General features: G+C 44.2%; 1 protein-coding gene across 1 annotated transcript; it reads right to left on the bottom strand.

Moving 5' to 3' along the window:
* Window positions 1–8112: 8112 nt before the first annotated feature.
* On the bottom strand, window positions 8113–14503 carry F2RL1 (F2R like trypsin receptor 1). Its single transcript, XM_087742589.1, has 2 exons — window positions 14122–14503; window positions 8113–10009 (listed from the first exon to the last, which is right to left on the bottom strand). The coding sequence occupies exons 1-2, from the start codon at window positions 14195–14197 to the stop codon at window positions 8901–8903; spliced, it is 1185 nt and encodes a 394-aa protein (XP_087598715.1). The 5' UTR covers window positions 14198–14503; the 3' UTR covers window positions 8113–8900.
* Window positions 14504–16043: the final 1540 nt, after the last annotated feature.

Genomic DNA, 16043 nt, shown 5'->3' with positions numbered 1-16043 from the left:
CCTTTGGAGAGGGAATGAACTACCAAGCACAAAGGCACCATGAGTTCATGCTAGGGGAAACTGTGCATTACCTGGCATAGGATACATGTCACATACACACTACAGTGACCCCACTAAGTGGACAAGCACCTTGAATGGTCCTCAGGCACAGTGCCCTGTGGAGCCCTTGTTCTTCCTGATCACGTCTGACAGGTCTGGTTCAGTGTCTTTCAGGGCCTGCAATCAGCAGTGACTCTAGGGTCGGTATTTGTTCCAAACATTGTTTAAACTTAAACCAAGCATGGAAGACAAGAGGATCTTGAAACAACAGGACTGCTGACATCTATCTTATCTAAAGCCCTGCTATCTTGATTTGAGGTGTAGGCAGTGAAAGCCGTGACCTTAGCAGCAAAGTCAGGCACTGCCAATATCTCCACGCTGTGCTGACTCATGTCCTACAGCCAGGACCTTCCCTATCCACCTGCCCATGCCCTGCCATAACACAGTTATCAAAGTGAAGGTAGCTGTTGGAGGACTCTCTCTCTCCCCTCTCTTCTGCCGTCTCTCCTTCTCCAGCCCCTTCTTGGCTCCTGCTGCAGAATTTATTTCTGCAGAGCTCACCCTGGGTTGAGTTTTGTTGATGCTGGGGCCCACTCTACATCCTTCAGTAGCAAACCCAAACAAAGCCATGTGCACTCTTCAAAGACATCAGACCAAACAGCCCCCGGACAAACATCTTACCAGCCATCCCCTTTAGAGAACGCCTTTGTGCTCTCCGTCACTGGCCCTGCTAACCAAAAACTCATGCCAGGGGACTCTGGGAGTTGAGTAAGGCTCTTCAGTCTTGGCTACTCAGCCAGGACTGGCAGCAACCCAGACATTTACTGAGGATTGTCTTACTGGCTACTATTGAAGTATTCATGACTCTTACCAATTTAACCACACATAGTGACACAGGGAGCTTCCAGGCAACCAGCCTAACACACACAACACAGTCTTCATAAATTAATGACAGAGCAGTTCCATAATTTCCTTTTAGCATTGCATTTTACCATCAAATAACCCTTCACAGCAACGGCACCCTCCACCCCAGCTCACAAATACTATCACCACAATACAGCACCTCCAGCATTTCCAGTTGTACTAAGTTAATGGAGAGACATTAGGGATTTTGACCAAAAGCAGGAAACTTCATTTGAATGTGACACAGCACCACTTTCCTCCAACACATCCTCAATTAGTAATCAAGGCTTGCCCTTGATATTTTTACACTATGAACCATGTCGCTCAGTTCATCTGCTCACAGAAAGCCAGATGGGTTTGCCTGCCTGAGATTCGAAGACGAAATGTCAAGGGTTCAAGATGTGTCAAACTGGAAGTATGCACTAGTCCTGAGTCACTGCCAGCTAAATCCACAGAGCACCAGAGCATGGTGTTCCCTCCCCAACTGACACTGCCGTTTTGACTCATCGATTGCTTCTTGTGTTTTCTTCATATCCCCCTGGCTTTTGTAAATGCAGGACACAGGAGACTTCAGGACTTTCAGGAAACTCCCTCTACCCATTGCATCTTATTTTTTTAATTTATGTTCTACAAGTTAATTATTTCCTTCATTTCCTCTTATTCAGCGGGTCAGCCTCTCCAAAGAAGCAGCATATCCCTGGTTTTCCCATGTTAAATTACTCCATTTTCCCAAGTGCTCAGAAATACAGGCACAGGCCCCATGCAAATGAGCTCCACCTCCCCACATCCCGCAGTCCACGAGATTACGTGGCAGCGCAGTCCCCATCGCAGACATTCAGCTGGGGGAAGCACGAACCTAGCTGCTAAACCATGGCACCAGGAGTATATACTGTCCTGAATTCAGACTCACTGCGGAGGAAGCATGAATGCTAATGGCGTTCCCCACTGCATCATGTCCATGCATCACTTCCTTCCAGCAGCTGAGCGCTGGCAAGCACTATAAGGGGGGCAGGGGGGAGCGGGAATCAAGTAAACTGCACTAAGGTTTCACTCTCAAACATAATGAACACTCAATTTCCAGCAGTTTGTTTCTTGAAGGTGAGGCACAAACCTGGAGTGCAGTTGCTGAAGCACATGTAGCTGTTAAATGCAATAGAGAGATATCTACTCATGTGCCAGCTAATGCTCGTTCTCAGCCAGAGCACTTGTCACTTTATGAATGCAAGGTTTGGCATGTAAGGTTTGGCAATTAAAATCCTCCCAACCTTAAGAATTACTATATGTTGATTTTTAGAACTGCCATAAAATACAGACAACATCCTTTTTGTCCACTGTTTCCACAGAGTTCATTAATGCTCATTACTGCATATTATCAACACCTTCAAAACAAACAAAGGAATAAGGCTTAGTCCGTGTGATGAGTGTGCTACCAGCAGACTGCAGTGGTAAAGCACTCCAAATGCAGACATAACTTTAGCAGCAGGACTGTGCTTTACAACCAGTGTAATAATTCCATGGAGACCAGATGGAGCAAGTTTTACCAACAAAGGTCCAGTCTCTGGGTTATACCTACATTAGGGCTCTTGCTGACATGGCTCTGGCAATCAGAGATTGCACTGGTACTCTCCCATGGGTGCTCTGTGCTGTGGCAAAACCCAATATCCAGGTGAGCATTAAGATGACACAGGCAGCACACAGCATTCAACAGCCGGCAACGTATATGACAGGGAAGCAGGGTATCCAGAGAGATGGGAGTGGACACATTTTCATTATCTTTGCATTTGGGAATGAAGCCTCTATATTGAAGTGTAGACACTGGAGCTTGGCTCTAACAGAATTTCATAGCTCAGTTATGGCAGAGAGAATTCCAGGTAGACCTTCCTACCCTTGAGCTGGCTGTGTTCTGGTGTTTGCACCACATGAGCAATCTCAGGTGGTTTATGAATTCCAGTGCAGCTATGAACCTATTTACCTCTATGCACACACAGACAGGTATGCCTTTCCCCCTCTCCCTGGCCACCAAAGAGCCAGTGAGACCACCAGGGAAGCTGGTTGCAGACATAAATGACTGTGAAACCCAAGTAACACAGGCTAGCACTGAATCAGTGAGTCCTGATGGATCCAAGGGAGTTGTCATAGTGTCTCTGCACAGCACTCAATGCATCCTTCACAATCACTAGTCTTTTTTCCATTATCTGAAACATCTCCACCTCCTTTGGCCTAGATGACAGAGAGCTGACTATGTAGTCAGCCTGTTGTACTCGTCCTGCCAGCAAACAGTGCCTGGAGAATGTTTATCTGCAAGCCTACAGAATGTTATTGCTCCTGCGAAAAAATGTAGGTAACACATACTCTCCCGGCGGTTTTTGAATCAAAATGACCATGACTACTGTGTTCATGCTGAATTTAACATTGGTGCTGTATATTAACCATGTTCAAAGTGCCCATGACAGATCAAACACATCTGTAATGAAACACGGGTCCCAAAGAGCTATTATGGTAGATAGGCATTATGCTGCTTGATTCCCAGGACAGCTACACATATAGATATGTGCTACATGTCTTCAGTCATCACACCACAGTTAGTTAGACAAAATGAATGCTAAACTTGGTGGGCCCAGATGGTATTCATCGAGTTCTGAGAAAACTCAGGGACAAAATAGCTGAATTACTAACAGAAGTTTGTTACCTCTTAACAAAATTATACTTGAACACTGAGAGCCAATGCTGTAATCAAAAAAGTTCTGAGGTGTTCAGGGAAATACGGTCCTGTGAGCCCGATATCTGTACTGAGCAATTAGTGAAGAGTCTAAGAAGGGACATCACTAAGGAACTTCTGGACTTTTCTGGGAAAAGCCACCACAGCTTTTGTGAAGAGAAGTCTGAGCTTAACAACCTTGTGGAGTTCTTGGAAGAGGCCAGACGTATGTGGAGATAAGGGTGATCCAATGGATCCAGTCTACTTGGATTTCCAAAAGGCTTCTGGCAAAATTCCTGATCAAAGGCTTTTAAAGAAAACTAGGCAGCCATGGAATAAGAGGGAAGGTCCCCTCATGGAGAAATAACTGATTACAAGAAAAGAAATGCCAGGTAGCAGAAAAATGTTTGGTTTTCACCATGCCCGTTACTCACCAGTATGGTGCTGGACCTGTACTGTTCTGCATATTCGTAAAGGGTCTGAAGAGGGTTGAGCAGTGAGGAACAAAAGTTTGCTGATAACACAAAGTTAGTCAAGACAGTAAGGACTTAGGCAGTCTGCAAAGAATTGCAGAAGAACCTTGAAAGACTGACTGAGCAATGAATTCGTGGATGAATTGAGTATAAATAACTATAAAGTGAGGTGCATGAGGGAAAAACATCCTAGCTTGACATACAGAACTATAGCTTGCAAAATGACTGTAACCACTCAGAAGAGAGATGTAGTTATAAGCAGCTGCATGAAAACATCAACCCAATGCTCAGGAGCAGGAGAAAAAAAAAAAAAAAAAGGATGTTAGGGGCTATTGGGAAAGTACCTGGGAGCAAAACAGAAGTCATCACTGTACCATCAATGGCTTGAATGCTGTGTGTAGCTTGCTGACCAGGTATGGGAATGGGAAGGTCTCAAAGAAAGGAAACAGGATTATCACGTGTTGAATAGTGATTGTACGGGAAAAACTGAATTGGCTACGACTCCTCAACCTGGAAAGTAGCTGAGAGAAAGGGACTATTATACTGGCCTACAAAACTGCAAGTGGCTGGACAAGACAGCTAGGGACTCATTCACATCCTCTTCTCCTTTAAGAACCAGGGGCCACCAAATGACAACAGTGGATCCTGGTTCAAAGCAAATAAAATGAGGTTGCTTTTCACAGCAAGACACCCAACAGGTGTTACTAATAAGACCAGCCAAATCAGACTTAAGGAAACTCTCATGCTGAAAGCAGCTGGATGTTGGGAGAGTACTGTGGAGGATATGATACATGCATGCGCTGTTTTTATTCCTCCCTGGGTACCTGCCTGTAACTTCTTTTTGTTGCTGTTACACATGCTCTTTGAGTTACAGATTAATCCTCCTCAGCAGCAGCTTTTCTCACAGATGCCAATGAGCTTAGCTCCCCCAGCCTTCATTTGTCTCCTTTTTTTCTGAAATTCAGAGCACACTTCAACAGTCCCATAACACAGCACTGACATGGTACAAAGCATCAAACTTCCCCGGCCACATCTTACATGCATCTGGTATGTTGGCCGGGTGCCTTGTGCAGCAGTCTTACTGCGTTTTGACATGTCCCTTGCCACCTTGCTGTCTTGTTGACCTCCAAAGGCATGGCGGAGCAGATTACACAGGCCGAGCTGGAAGGACCCTTAGGTTAGGCAGAGGCTTCACAGATCCTGTGCTTCAACTTCTCTTGTAGTTGCATAGTGCAAGCAGGTGCTGATGGTGACAGACACAGTCTGACCCTCTCCCTTGTGCTGAGCCAAGAGCTCATCCAGCAAACCAGCCAAATGCTGCTCCAAGTCAAAAGTAAACTTCCCTCCTTCCTCCTGGTTTAACTTTAACCCAGGACTCATGCAATCCACCCCAAGGTCACACATGCTTGCGACAGTATGAGGGAGCAGTGTGATCAAGCATTTGGGGCAGGGGAAAGACTAGTCTACCTCTCTTAGCTGCAGCACGTGCTTGAATTGTTTGTGAAACCATGACACTGTGCACATAAATTACTCCTCGGCTACGTGTTCTTACCCCATCACTACCTGGCTGCACAGGCACACAATTGCCAATTCAAAGAATTTATTCAAATCAATTGAACAACCAGCCTGGTCTACCAGCTCTGTTAATTGGAGCAAAATAATTCATATTAAATTCAGGATGAGGATTTGCAATGCAGCTGTAAATGGGAAATATTTCCCACAATTTGTCCTTATTTCAATGACAAATAAAAGAAAAAAGCAATATGATTCTTATAAAGGTTCCTCGTCTTTATCTGCAGATTAGTTGGATGCTTGATTAAATTCTCAGTACCAGTTCTCTTCTTCCCCTCCTAACCACACAAGTTAGATGCAGAGTAAGATGCCACTTTCTACACCCCATCAAAGACACGAACCCAGATGGTATCAGTAAAACAGCAAAGGAAAAGCAAAAAGGACAGTAGTAGTCTCTATTATAAAAAGAAAATAGACATAAAAGATCTTTTCAGCTCCCAGTGAGCATAGTACAAAGGAATAAGCTTCACCTAGATGACTGCGGGCTCCTTGAATAGTATTCTTCAAAGTTTGTCAACATAGTACAACCTCCTTTTAAAATAAATCATTTTATTAATTAAAACTTTTTCTCAAAAAGCTTTCAACAATGCTGCAGTAATGTCTAACTCTTACACGTCATTGGCAGACCTCTGCTGTTGCTGCAGGTAAGAGATGAAAGATTCTTCCTTGCAACCTGCTTTGTCAATCTGCAGATGAAGAAGACTAGAAGGCAGAAGTGGTCAAGGGGATCAGCACTCCCCTTCATGTGAGTTGCACTGGAGTAGTCTGATTGATTGTGTGATAGTGCCCAACTCTGATCCCATCAGTGACACGAAAGGAAGAACAAAGAGTCAGAGTATAGGTACAAGCATTATTTGGTGTACTTCTGATTAAATAATGACAAGAAATAAATCTTGTGCCCCAAAACACTGGCCATATTAAGGATATTCTTTTTCAGCAATTTAACAGTGATCCATGGATCATGAACAGTATCTTTGTGGTATTATACACACAAACAACTCATCATCTTTACGATATACAACCTGTAACCTTTGGACTCCTGGCAGAACACAGGTGGTGCTGTAATCACATGAACTGGATGCCCTTCCTTCATGTTATTCACTACTGTATACAGAGCAGGAAGCATACTAGGCTGTTCAGCAAGATAAAGGACATTCTCATATTCTGTTTATCACAGACAGGCTAAGGGAAGAGTTCAGACAGCAGTTTGTGAAGATGGTGCAATCCCCTTCTTCCCAAGTCCTTTCAGTGAACTATGGCCTCTTACGTACACTTATTTTCCAGTAATGATGCTGAATTACATCTGCAGTTCAGTAATAAATTAGCAATTATCCCTGCATTTTTTGTCAGGAAACAGGAAAACCAAACTGTTTATGCCTGTGAAGCATTTGTGTTCCACAGCATCTAAAGAGCTGTAAACTTCCTGCTCCTCAATGAGGCATTCGTTAATATAAGTTGCTATTTTAGCTTGGACCTCTGAAATACCACCACACAACATCCTACTTTCATGCTAAACAAGTGATAAGAGTTAGTAGACAAGACTGCAGCAGATAAAAGGAGAGCCAGAGCTTAATTAATCCTTGAGATGAGAGATCAGACGCATTAAGCAAGCCTCTTGGTCTTTATTATGTATGGCAGAAAAAAACTTGTTGCCAAAGTAGGGTGAGAACACGGAAACCAAAGAACAAGACAATGGAAGGAACAGACTAGCACACAGAAAAACATAATTTATTATGTAAATACTTATGGCCTTTAAGCTGTATAAGACTGCTCAAATTTTTGCTACAGTTCAATCTACCCCCTTCCTTACTTTCCATATTTGAAATGGTGAATGTTTCCTATCTATGTACCAGCTGTCTCAGAGTACTTTTTGGACTGAGGGCTTTTCCATTTGCTTGTGTTTGTAGGGACATAGCTATGCCTAAGTCTCACATAGGTCACTTGGATGCAAGTTCAATGTACAACTTGGTGAAACTTACCAGGACTGCAAGATTTGAATAAATACATTTAAATCCTAGGACCAAACATACCCATCAGCTTTTCAGATGAAAAGTACATGCAATTCCATATTTCTGAGTCATCACAAATATTCTAGATAAAGGAAGAAGATTTAAGGTATTTTAGAAATCCACTGGGCCTGAAGTTGGCTACTTTGTTAATGTGTTTCCTTATATTTCATTATTCCCGCACGGTTCTGAACTGTTTGGTTTTGGTTATCTGCTACTCAGATAAGGGACCAGTTTCACTATACTGAAATGCATCATTAGGTAAATTTTACTTAACCCATTTAGATATTACAGCTACACTTGTCAAACTTCTAGTTCATTATTAGGAATAATATCTTTGTCACCTGAAACAAGGTAAGTGGAACCACTCAACATTTTGAAGAGCATGTTAAAAGCATAAAAAAAAAGCACCCAACTCAAATGTGTTATAAAAAAAAAATCGTATTAATATCTTAAAAAATACAAGGCACATTATATAAAAATCAAATCGTTATTCATCAAAACTTTTTAAAATATCCCCATTTAAAATCACATACAGGCAAGTGTTAAGTAACAGTGTATAATCTCAACTAACATTTTATCTCTGTGCTAGCTGATAATAAGTTCAGCTTGTCAACTCAATAGAATGACCTTACAGGCTTCTGCCATGTTAGTATTTACAAAATGAAAACTTGGAAAACAATCTAAATATAATAAGCAGTCACATTGCTGGACCCACACCAAGATGGTGAAATGGATTCTCCTTTCCTTCTCTCTACAGTTTCAAATAATGTTCAGTGTAAGCAGGTACACAGAGCAAGGTCCTACATACATAGTCTGTTCAACTGTTTAATACACTACAGTTAAAGCCTAACCAAAGAGATTTCTCTGTTAATTAAATATACTAGCAACACTACATAACATTCCAATGACATTTTGCTTTTTAACAACTTCAATATCGAACAAAAATGTCTTCAACCATGACTCACTTCCAAGTCAGCAGCATTTTTGCAGAGCATCAGAAATGTCATGATTTTTTTCCAGTCTAGTGGGAAGACTTATCTGCTTACGATTTCTACACAGGATAAGCAGCTGCCAGTTCTGAAATCCAGGCTTCAAAGTAATTAAAAAGCAAAGACGATTCTTCAGACTCTCTTGTACAAAATAACTCTCTTATCACTTACATCCTTTCAGCAGTAGTAATAAAAGTTCACTCTTCTAGTATTAAACTCAGTAGGTTGATTCAGTGGTCCCATTTGAGTTTGAAGAATAAAAATTTGATTTCTTGAGGTACTTGCTCGATGAGAGAGATACTTGCATCCTCCGTGTAGTTCGCACACTTCGGCAAAGAGCAGCATTTTTAAGGTTGTCTCTGAAGTCTTTTGAAATATAGTAATAGATGAATGGATCAATACAACTGTTCAAAGTAGAAAGACACAGTGCAATTATGTATGACAGATACAGATAGCTCTGGCTGTAGGTTTTGAGGAGCAAATAGTGCGCAACAAGCAGCACATTACTAGGTGTAAAACAGATGAGATACATGCACAGGACAGTGATAATGAGTTTGATTGCTCTCTTTCGTTTCTTCCCAGTGCTTATGCCTGAGATGGAAGCATTCAGAGTCTTAATCATTAGTATGTAAGCAACAGCAGTGACGAGAGCTGGGATTAAGAAGAGTCCAATTGCAAGTGAGAGGAAATAATTGAACATGTCATGAGCCAAAACATTTTCAGGCAACACATCGTGGCAGGTAGTGATGTTAAGATTTGAAATGTATGCTGTCTGATTAACAAGATACAATGGAATGGTGCCCAGAAAAATCAGTATCCAGATAGCAAGGGAGATGCCCAAGGCAATTTCAGATTTCTTTCTTGAATGGACTATGGGGTTCACTACAACCCAGTACCGTTGCACACTGAGACATGTCATAAAGAGAATGGAACAGTACATATTTCCATAGAAAAATCCAACAAGTACTTTGCAGAGACCTTCACCGAATAGCCAATTATTGCCATTTACATGGTACGCAATTTTCAGTGGGAACCAGACAACAAAAAGAAGGTCTGCCAATGCCAAGTTAACCATATAAATCACAGCCGGATGTTTCTTCTTTGTTCGGAAAAAGAAGACCCAGAGGGCCATGGCATTGCTTGGCAAACCAATGATAAAGACAATGATATAGACAATGGGAAGAAAAACCGTAGTCAGCTTTCCTGTGAGGGCTTTTGCTGCAAATTCATCCACTTCGTATAACTCTTCAGAGGCATTATTTGTATTTGGAACTTTTCGGCCAGCAAAACTTCTTCCTTTTGACCTGTGGCTGGTTTCACTACTCTCTAAAAAAAAAACAAAAAAAGAAAAAATTTTAGAAGTTCCTGTTACTGAAGTACAGACTTTTTGTCCTTTTTAAAAATAAACTACACATCATGATTTACCTTGAAGAATTAAAGAGGACCTCATCAACAGAAAAATTAAGACTGGTTTTCAAACACTTGACAACTTTTCTTCCCTTTGTTTTAAGTTTATTATCCAAAAGACAACCTATATCCCTATTCAAGGATTGTAACAGCAACCAAAATGCTTTTCCACATCACCAGTGATAATAAAAATACCTTGTTAAAATGGCTGTCAGGTGCTCCTACCATCTGAACAGTTACAATAGAAACTGCTTCAAATCCCCCAGGGCACCATTATCCTTTCACATGGCAGTGCCAGATTACCCAAGTGCTGGGACTCATAAAACTTTGCAGCAGGCTAACATAGCTACAGTAGAAGTTTCCTCAGTTTTAGATGGCCTGAAAATGGAGTATGCAGTAAAAAAGAGCATGCTATCCTCAGATGATCTAGAACTGAAACTGTCAGAATGCCAAAAGCTATGCACTAGCGATCGCTAGGGAAAGAAAGATGAGTGCTACGGTGTATCTGAATTGAAATTCAAACAGACTAACTTTGTGCATGAAGGGCCAGTCACCTGGGACCTCCATCCAATTCACAGCCAAGATGGTCAGACAATCTCTGCAGTTTCTACTCAAAGTGCTAGGCGGTAAAGCCAACAGCCATAGTTGCTTCGTAAACCAGAGAGCTATCACTTCAAGTTTTGCTCTGCCTCTTTGCATGCCACAGGGACTTAGAAACCATATGGGCAAGCCAGCCATTCCTGACTGCTCCGTCTTCTACGACAGCCTTCAGATGGCTCAGTCCAGAACCCCCCACGACACCCTCCAGACCCAACACAGTCTTCTCACACTAACAAGTTAAACTGAACAAGCAGATATTGCCCATGAACTCCCCTGTTCCAAAAAGTCAGGTATCTGCCAAGCTAAACTGTACAGACATGGAACTTGACTGTCTGTGGGAGAAGTATTTTTAACCTTATCTCAGTTTCTATCAGTATTTGTGGATTATTTTAGCCACAGAAAATCCCAACTGGAGTATAAAGGAGAGTCTTCTTGAGCAGGCAGGTTTGCATACAACAAGCCATGAAGAGTGTTGAAGGATGGCCCCTTCGTTATTCAATAAACAGTAGTTTTGATACAGTTCCAGAATGAAAAATGCTTACACCTTACATTTTAAAGTCTGAGAATATAATTCTCATGCAAGAAATATGTGAATACACAAGTATGCATGTTTTCCAGTACAGATTCTCAAGAGTAGCACAACGTTAGATAGCTGTTCAAGTTATTACTGCAAAAGTCAGATGTCCTGTCTAGACTGTGTGACCTCCTCCTAAAGAGATGCACAGAAATACAGCATTTATCAGTGTTCTTTAGAGTTTTGAATTAAGTTACCCTAGCTCCACTTAGCAACGATTTGACAAGCTCCAGGCACAGGCATGCTTCACTGGAAAACTAAGTTGTAAGAAAACTTTTTGCCAGTGCAATTACATGGCCAAATCTTTGCAGTAGACTGCATGAAGACTGAAGTCTAAATTAAACCAACAAAATGACAGCCCTAAAGAAAATTAATTCAAACGTCAAAGAGTCATTTTGGCCTATATGTGGCATAATTACAACAGGGCAGAATTACACGAATCCTGCTCTTAGATCTTTAAGCCATGATTATGGCAGCAATACTGTTAAAGATTGCAAAGTTCACTCATGTAATACAGAAACCCCAGGTCCCTAACCCGAGCTGTGAATATTAGAAGCCATAAAACCAGCTGGAAAAGCATAGCTTAGATAGACATCAGATAATGTAAATGATAATTAGCTGAGCAGGCTTATAGCTTAGCTGAGAGGTCCTAGAGATGCAAAGGAAGCAGACCCTTGGTGTAAGCTGACAGCAGTTCTCAGAGTACCGTAATAAAGCCTGGTGTACAGTGCTGTGTTAAGCAGCTGTCCATCAGAAAGTAGTTGATTTTATCAAACTGCAGTCATACCATTTGTATTCCATTCCAAAGACTTAAGTTATTGTAGAAAACTGGTAGAGCAAATACTACCACTTTGTTCTTAGTAATGTTTTGTGATCAGATAGAAAGTAATGCTTTGCAATTGGTGTTCATACATTGGGTTGAAAAAGAAAAAAAACAAAAAACAAAACACACTCACCAAAAAGCCCTGAAGTGTTAGCATGACACAAAAGAGTAAGAGCTATAATAAAGTGGATTGACGGATGACCCACAGACAGGACGTAGTATTACAAGAGTGACCGAATAGAGATAAAGGTTTGTTTTATTCTACTTCTGAAGATACAGTCAAGCTAAATGGGTGATTTCAGAGAACAGGTCTTGCTTTTATGCTGACTTCAAGTAGTTCCAGCCTCAAAAGCTCTAACTCCAAATACTGGGCCCAACTGACACCCATACAGGGAGGCACTTCAGTGCCCTGTTTCTCTTTGCAGTTAACACTCCCTCACCAAGCAACCAATCCTTTGTTAGGTATGTGCATTTTCTACATCCTTTTCTTACTCTTTCTGTGCTTTCAGTTTTCCATAACAATTGAGGTCTTTTCCAAGCTGAGTTTCACCCTGCCTGACTCACATAGAAAGAATGCAGTCGACTTGCTAATCTGCCCACGGGAAAAGCTTCCTTGGCATCACGGGGAAAAACAGTACTGTCCTCCCACAAGAGAAGACTGTTTCAACGCCTTTGCCATTTGTCCAGAAGATATAACCCACTGCATACCAAAAGAAAGATTATGCCTACCCTGCAGACACAGAAGTGACAGCAGCACAGAGTATTCAGTTTAACTAGTTTAGGTCATGGTAGCAATACCCACACAGGACTAAGGTTAAGATTACCCTGGTTTTTGGATCTGCAGCTCAGATTCACCACAACCCCATAATGGGATTAGCCTATTTGAAAACAGCCACAATCATGTCCTCTGGCTTACAGTGCATCTCCCTTGGCTGGGATGGGATCACACTTCCAGCTCATTTCACGTCCCTACTCCAGAAGATCAAGCACCCAGCTAAAAATTTTAAGCAGACTACTCCCCCCCCCCCCCCCGATGACTCTAAATTCCCCCCTGCCCCTCAGGTCAGATAACTAAGATATTAAGAGGCAGTCTAATAACAGAAACAGAACGACAAACTTTGCACCCATCTCGTATCTATTTGTTCAGAAAATAGGACCTACCATAAGCTTGGTTTCAATATTTACACAATCTTTATGCATATACTTTTATTATGCAAGAAAGCCCAGGATGAACAAATACAGGACACAGTGCAAAAGCATGCATAGACATGGCAAAGGGGTTTACTATAGAAGGTAGTGAAACATGAACCTTAGGGTAGTGAAACATTAACATGACTGGTTTTTTTTTCCCAAACAGCACTTATGTTCAATAAGCAATAATATAAACTGACAAAGATAAGAATTAGGATTAAAAAAAAATATAATAATCCTAGTTTTCAGAGTCGGGAAAAAAACGAGAACACGGTCTTTAACTTTTTTTTTTATGCTTCCATACCGCTTTTAGGCAGGTTGCTAGCCGAGAACCCGGTGAGGCACAGCACCGGTGCGGGGGGAGCTCGGCCACGCCTGCCAGCCCGCGCCGGGCCCGCCGTCCCGCAGCCCTGCCCGCCGGCTCCGGGCGACCGGGAGGCCAGAGGGGGCTGGAAGCCGAGCCCCGCTGCTCGCCCGCCGAGCTGCTTTCCCCCACCTGGCGGGGGGCAGCCGGCCGGCAGCGGGCTCCCGCGGAGTCGGAACGGGTTGGGAAAACGCGGGCCGGTGGCTGTGGAGCTGCCGGGACCCGCGGGAACCTCGCCCAGTCCGCTCGGGGCTCCCCGCACCCCAGCCAGGGACCAGAAACCTGCTCTCCGGCGCGGTTCGGCCCCACCGCCGCCGCGCCTCGCCTCGCCGGGAGCCCAACCGTGCAGCCCGACCCGCAGCCGAGGGGCGCCGAGCAACCAGCGCGGGAGCCTGGGAGGGCTCGGCCCTCCCCAGCTGATCCCAGCCGGGCCGGCGGCTCTCGCACCCGTCGGCGGCAGCTCGCACTCCCCCTCTCACCTGCGGGAGTGGCGGCTCCCAGCAGCGCACAGAGCAGCACCAGCAGCAGCAGACACAGACCGCAGCGCCCAGCCATCCTCCCGCCGCGCTCCGCCACCACTGCCTCTCCCGCACGCCCGACCAGTTTCACCTGATACCTGAGCTAGGAGGGGGCGGGGGGGCGCGGCCTGACCGCTACCAGCCTGGCGGCGGGCGGGACCGGGCGCGGCCACGTCCCCCACCCGCGAAGGGCCGTGGGGCTGCCCCTAAAATGGCGGGGTGAGCCCCGCCGACGGGTCCGCTGCGCTCGCCTCAAAATGGCGGGGGCGCCCCCTCCCGCCTCCAGGGGTGGGGGGCCTCGCCCCTCGCCTCACGCCTGTGTCCCCGTTCCGTGGCCGAGCAGGTGCCGCGGGCCTCGGCCCGCACCACCCTCCCTCCCTAGCTGGTCCTCGGGCGGTCACCCGGCCTAAGCCCGCCGGTGGGAGCCGGGCCAGCCCTGCGGCAGGTGCCCGGTTATCAGCTCGTAGCTGGGTAAAGCCGAGGCGGGCTGTTGGCGCGGCCGCGCGTTTGGGGTGGCGGTGGGGCTGGTTCACCCCCAGCCGCTGCTGGAGCGGGGCAGGCTGGTTCTGGGACCTGCGGGCTGGGGCGGGGGCACGCCGGCGAGGGAGCGGGCTGGAGGGGCGTTTCGTGGGACAGCGTTACTCCTGCTGACTCGTAACACATCGCTTTGTGCGTGCTAGGTTTCTCACCCTTCTTCGTGACGTTGTCATATGACAGACGGGCGGGAAAACGTGTAATGGCTGCTTAACCCACATGCATTTGTGGTACGTTAAGAAAGTGGTGTTTTGAACTTGTCAACCTTGCTTGAACTCGGAGTACACCGACTTCCTTTTGTTTTTGCAAATAGGTATTCCAAGGACAAAATTAAGCGCAATGCAATGCCAGCAGTGTTTTCCATTTATCCACACAAATATTAATTTAAGAAATGTTTTTAGGTTTGTAAAATCAAGCACACAACTTAACAAATTCCATAATTAAAACTGCATGTTCAACCCTGGTTCACACCTCTAGACCAGTTCTCCAGTTACATCAGTAACGCTCCCTCTGCCTCAGTCAGTCTGCAAGATGCTTGATGTTCAGTTGGTGATAAAATTGTTGGGTTTGGGTTTTTTTTTTTTTTCCTTTCTTGAATGAATATGTTATGAATATACTCAGTTCTATGTTGTTCTGAAGAGAAAATTGTTCTTTTCGTGGGCTTTCTGTGATGGTCAGGAAATACGGCTGGGAATTGAGGAAGTCTGCATTGTTCCCATTTTACAAATGGAAAATGGAGTACAGAGAGATGAAGGTGAATGCACTTGGAAGTTTTGTGTGTCTGAGTCAACATCAAGGGCCTCTCTTTTTTGAGTCTGTTATAAGTGACTCCATATTGGAAGCACTGTTCCTGTTTGTCATCCACCCAGCTAAGACCGTTTACAGATTTCTCATCTTAGTCTCAGCCTCCTTGATAAGCACCGGAAAGTCACAGCCTATCCCTCCAGACTCCCAGTCTGTCTCTTTCTGTCTCACTTGCACTGCTGTTTTGTTTACCATTACAAACCACCTCATGGGTACTTAATCTCCTGCTCCTAATCACCTTGTCCAGTGAGTTGTAGTCTTCTCATCTGGCTTTTTATCTAATCTCCTTTTCAAACAGGCATGCACATATGTGCTGGCTACTGGTCTCTACATTGTTTTCCCTCTCAGATCTCTAGTACTAGGGAGTGGTCAGTCTTTTTCTCATCCAGTTCTGCTGTAGCCGGTGCTCTCCTGCCAGCACCCAGTCCCAGTTTTCACTGCTTATTTTCTCTTGATTTATTCCATCCAGTCTGTCTTTTTGTCTGCTTTATATTTAAACCAGACAGCTCCTTCCCTCTTTTGCTTGGATCCAGCAACAGTGGAAG

The sequence above is a fragment of the Nipponia nippon genome, unplaced genomic scaffold (genome assembly GCF_047370975.1).
Source record: "Nipponia nippon isolate SJK-2023a ecotype South Korea unplaced genomic scaffold, ASM4737097v1 scaffold_8, whole genome shotgun sequence".
Classification (NCBI taxonomy): domain Eukaryota; kingdom Metazoa; phylum Chordata; class Aves; order Pelecaniformes; family Threskiornithidae; genus Nipponia; species Nipponia nippon.
The sequence above is the reverse complement of the archived record's forward strand: the minus strand, read 5'-3'. Positions and strand labels throughout refer to the sequence as shown.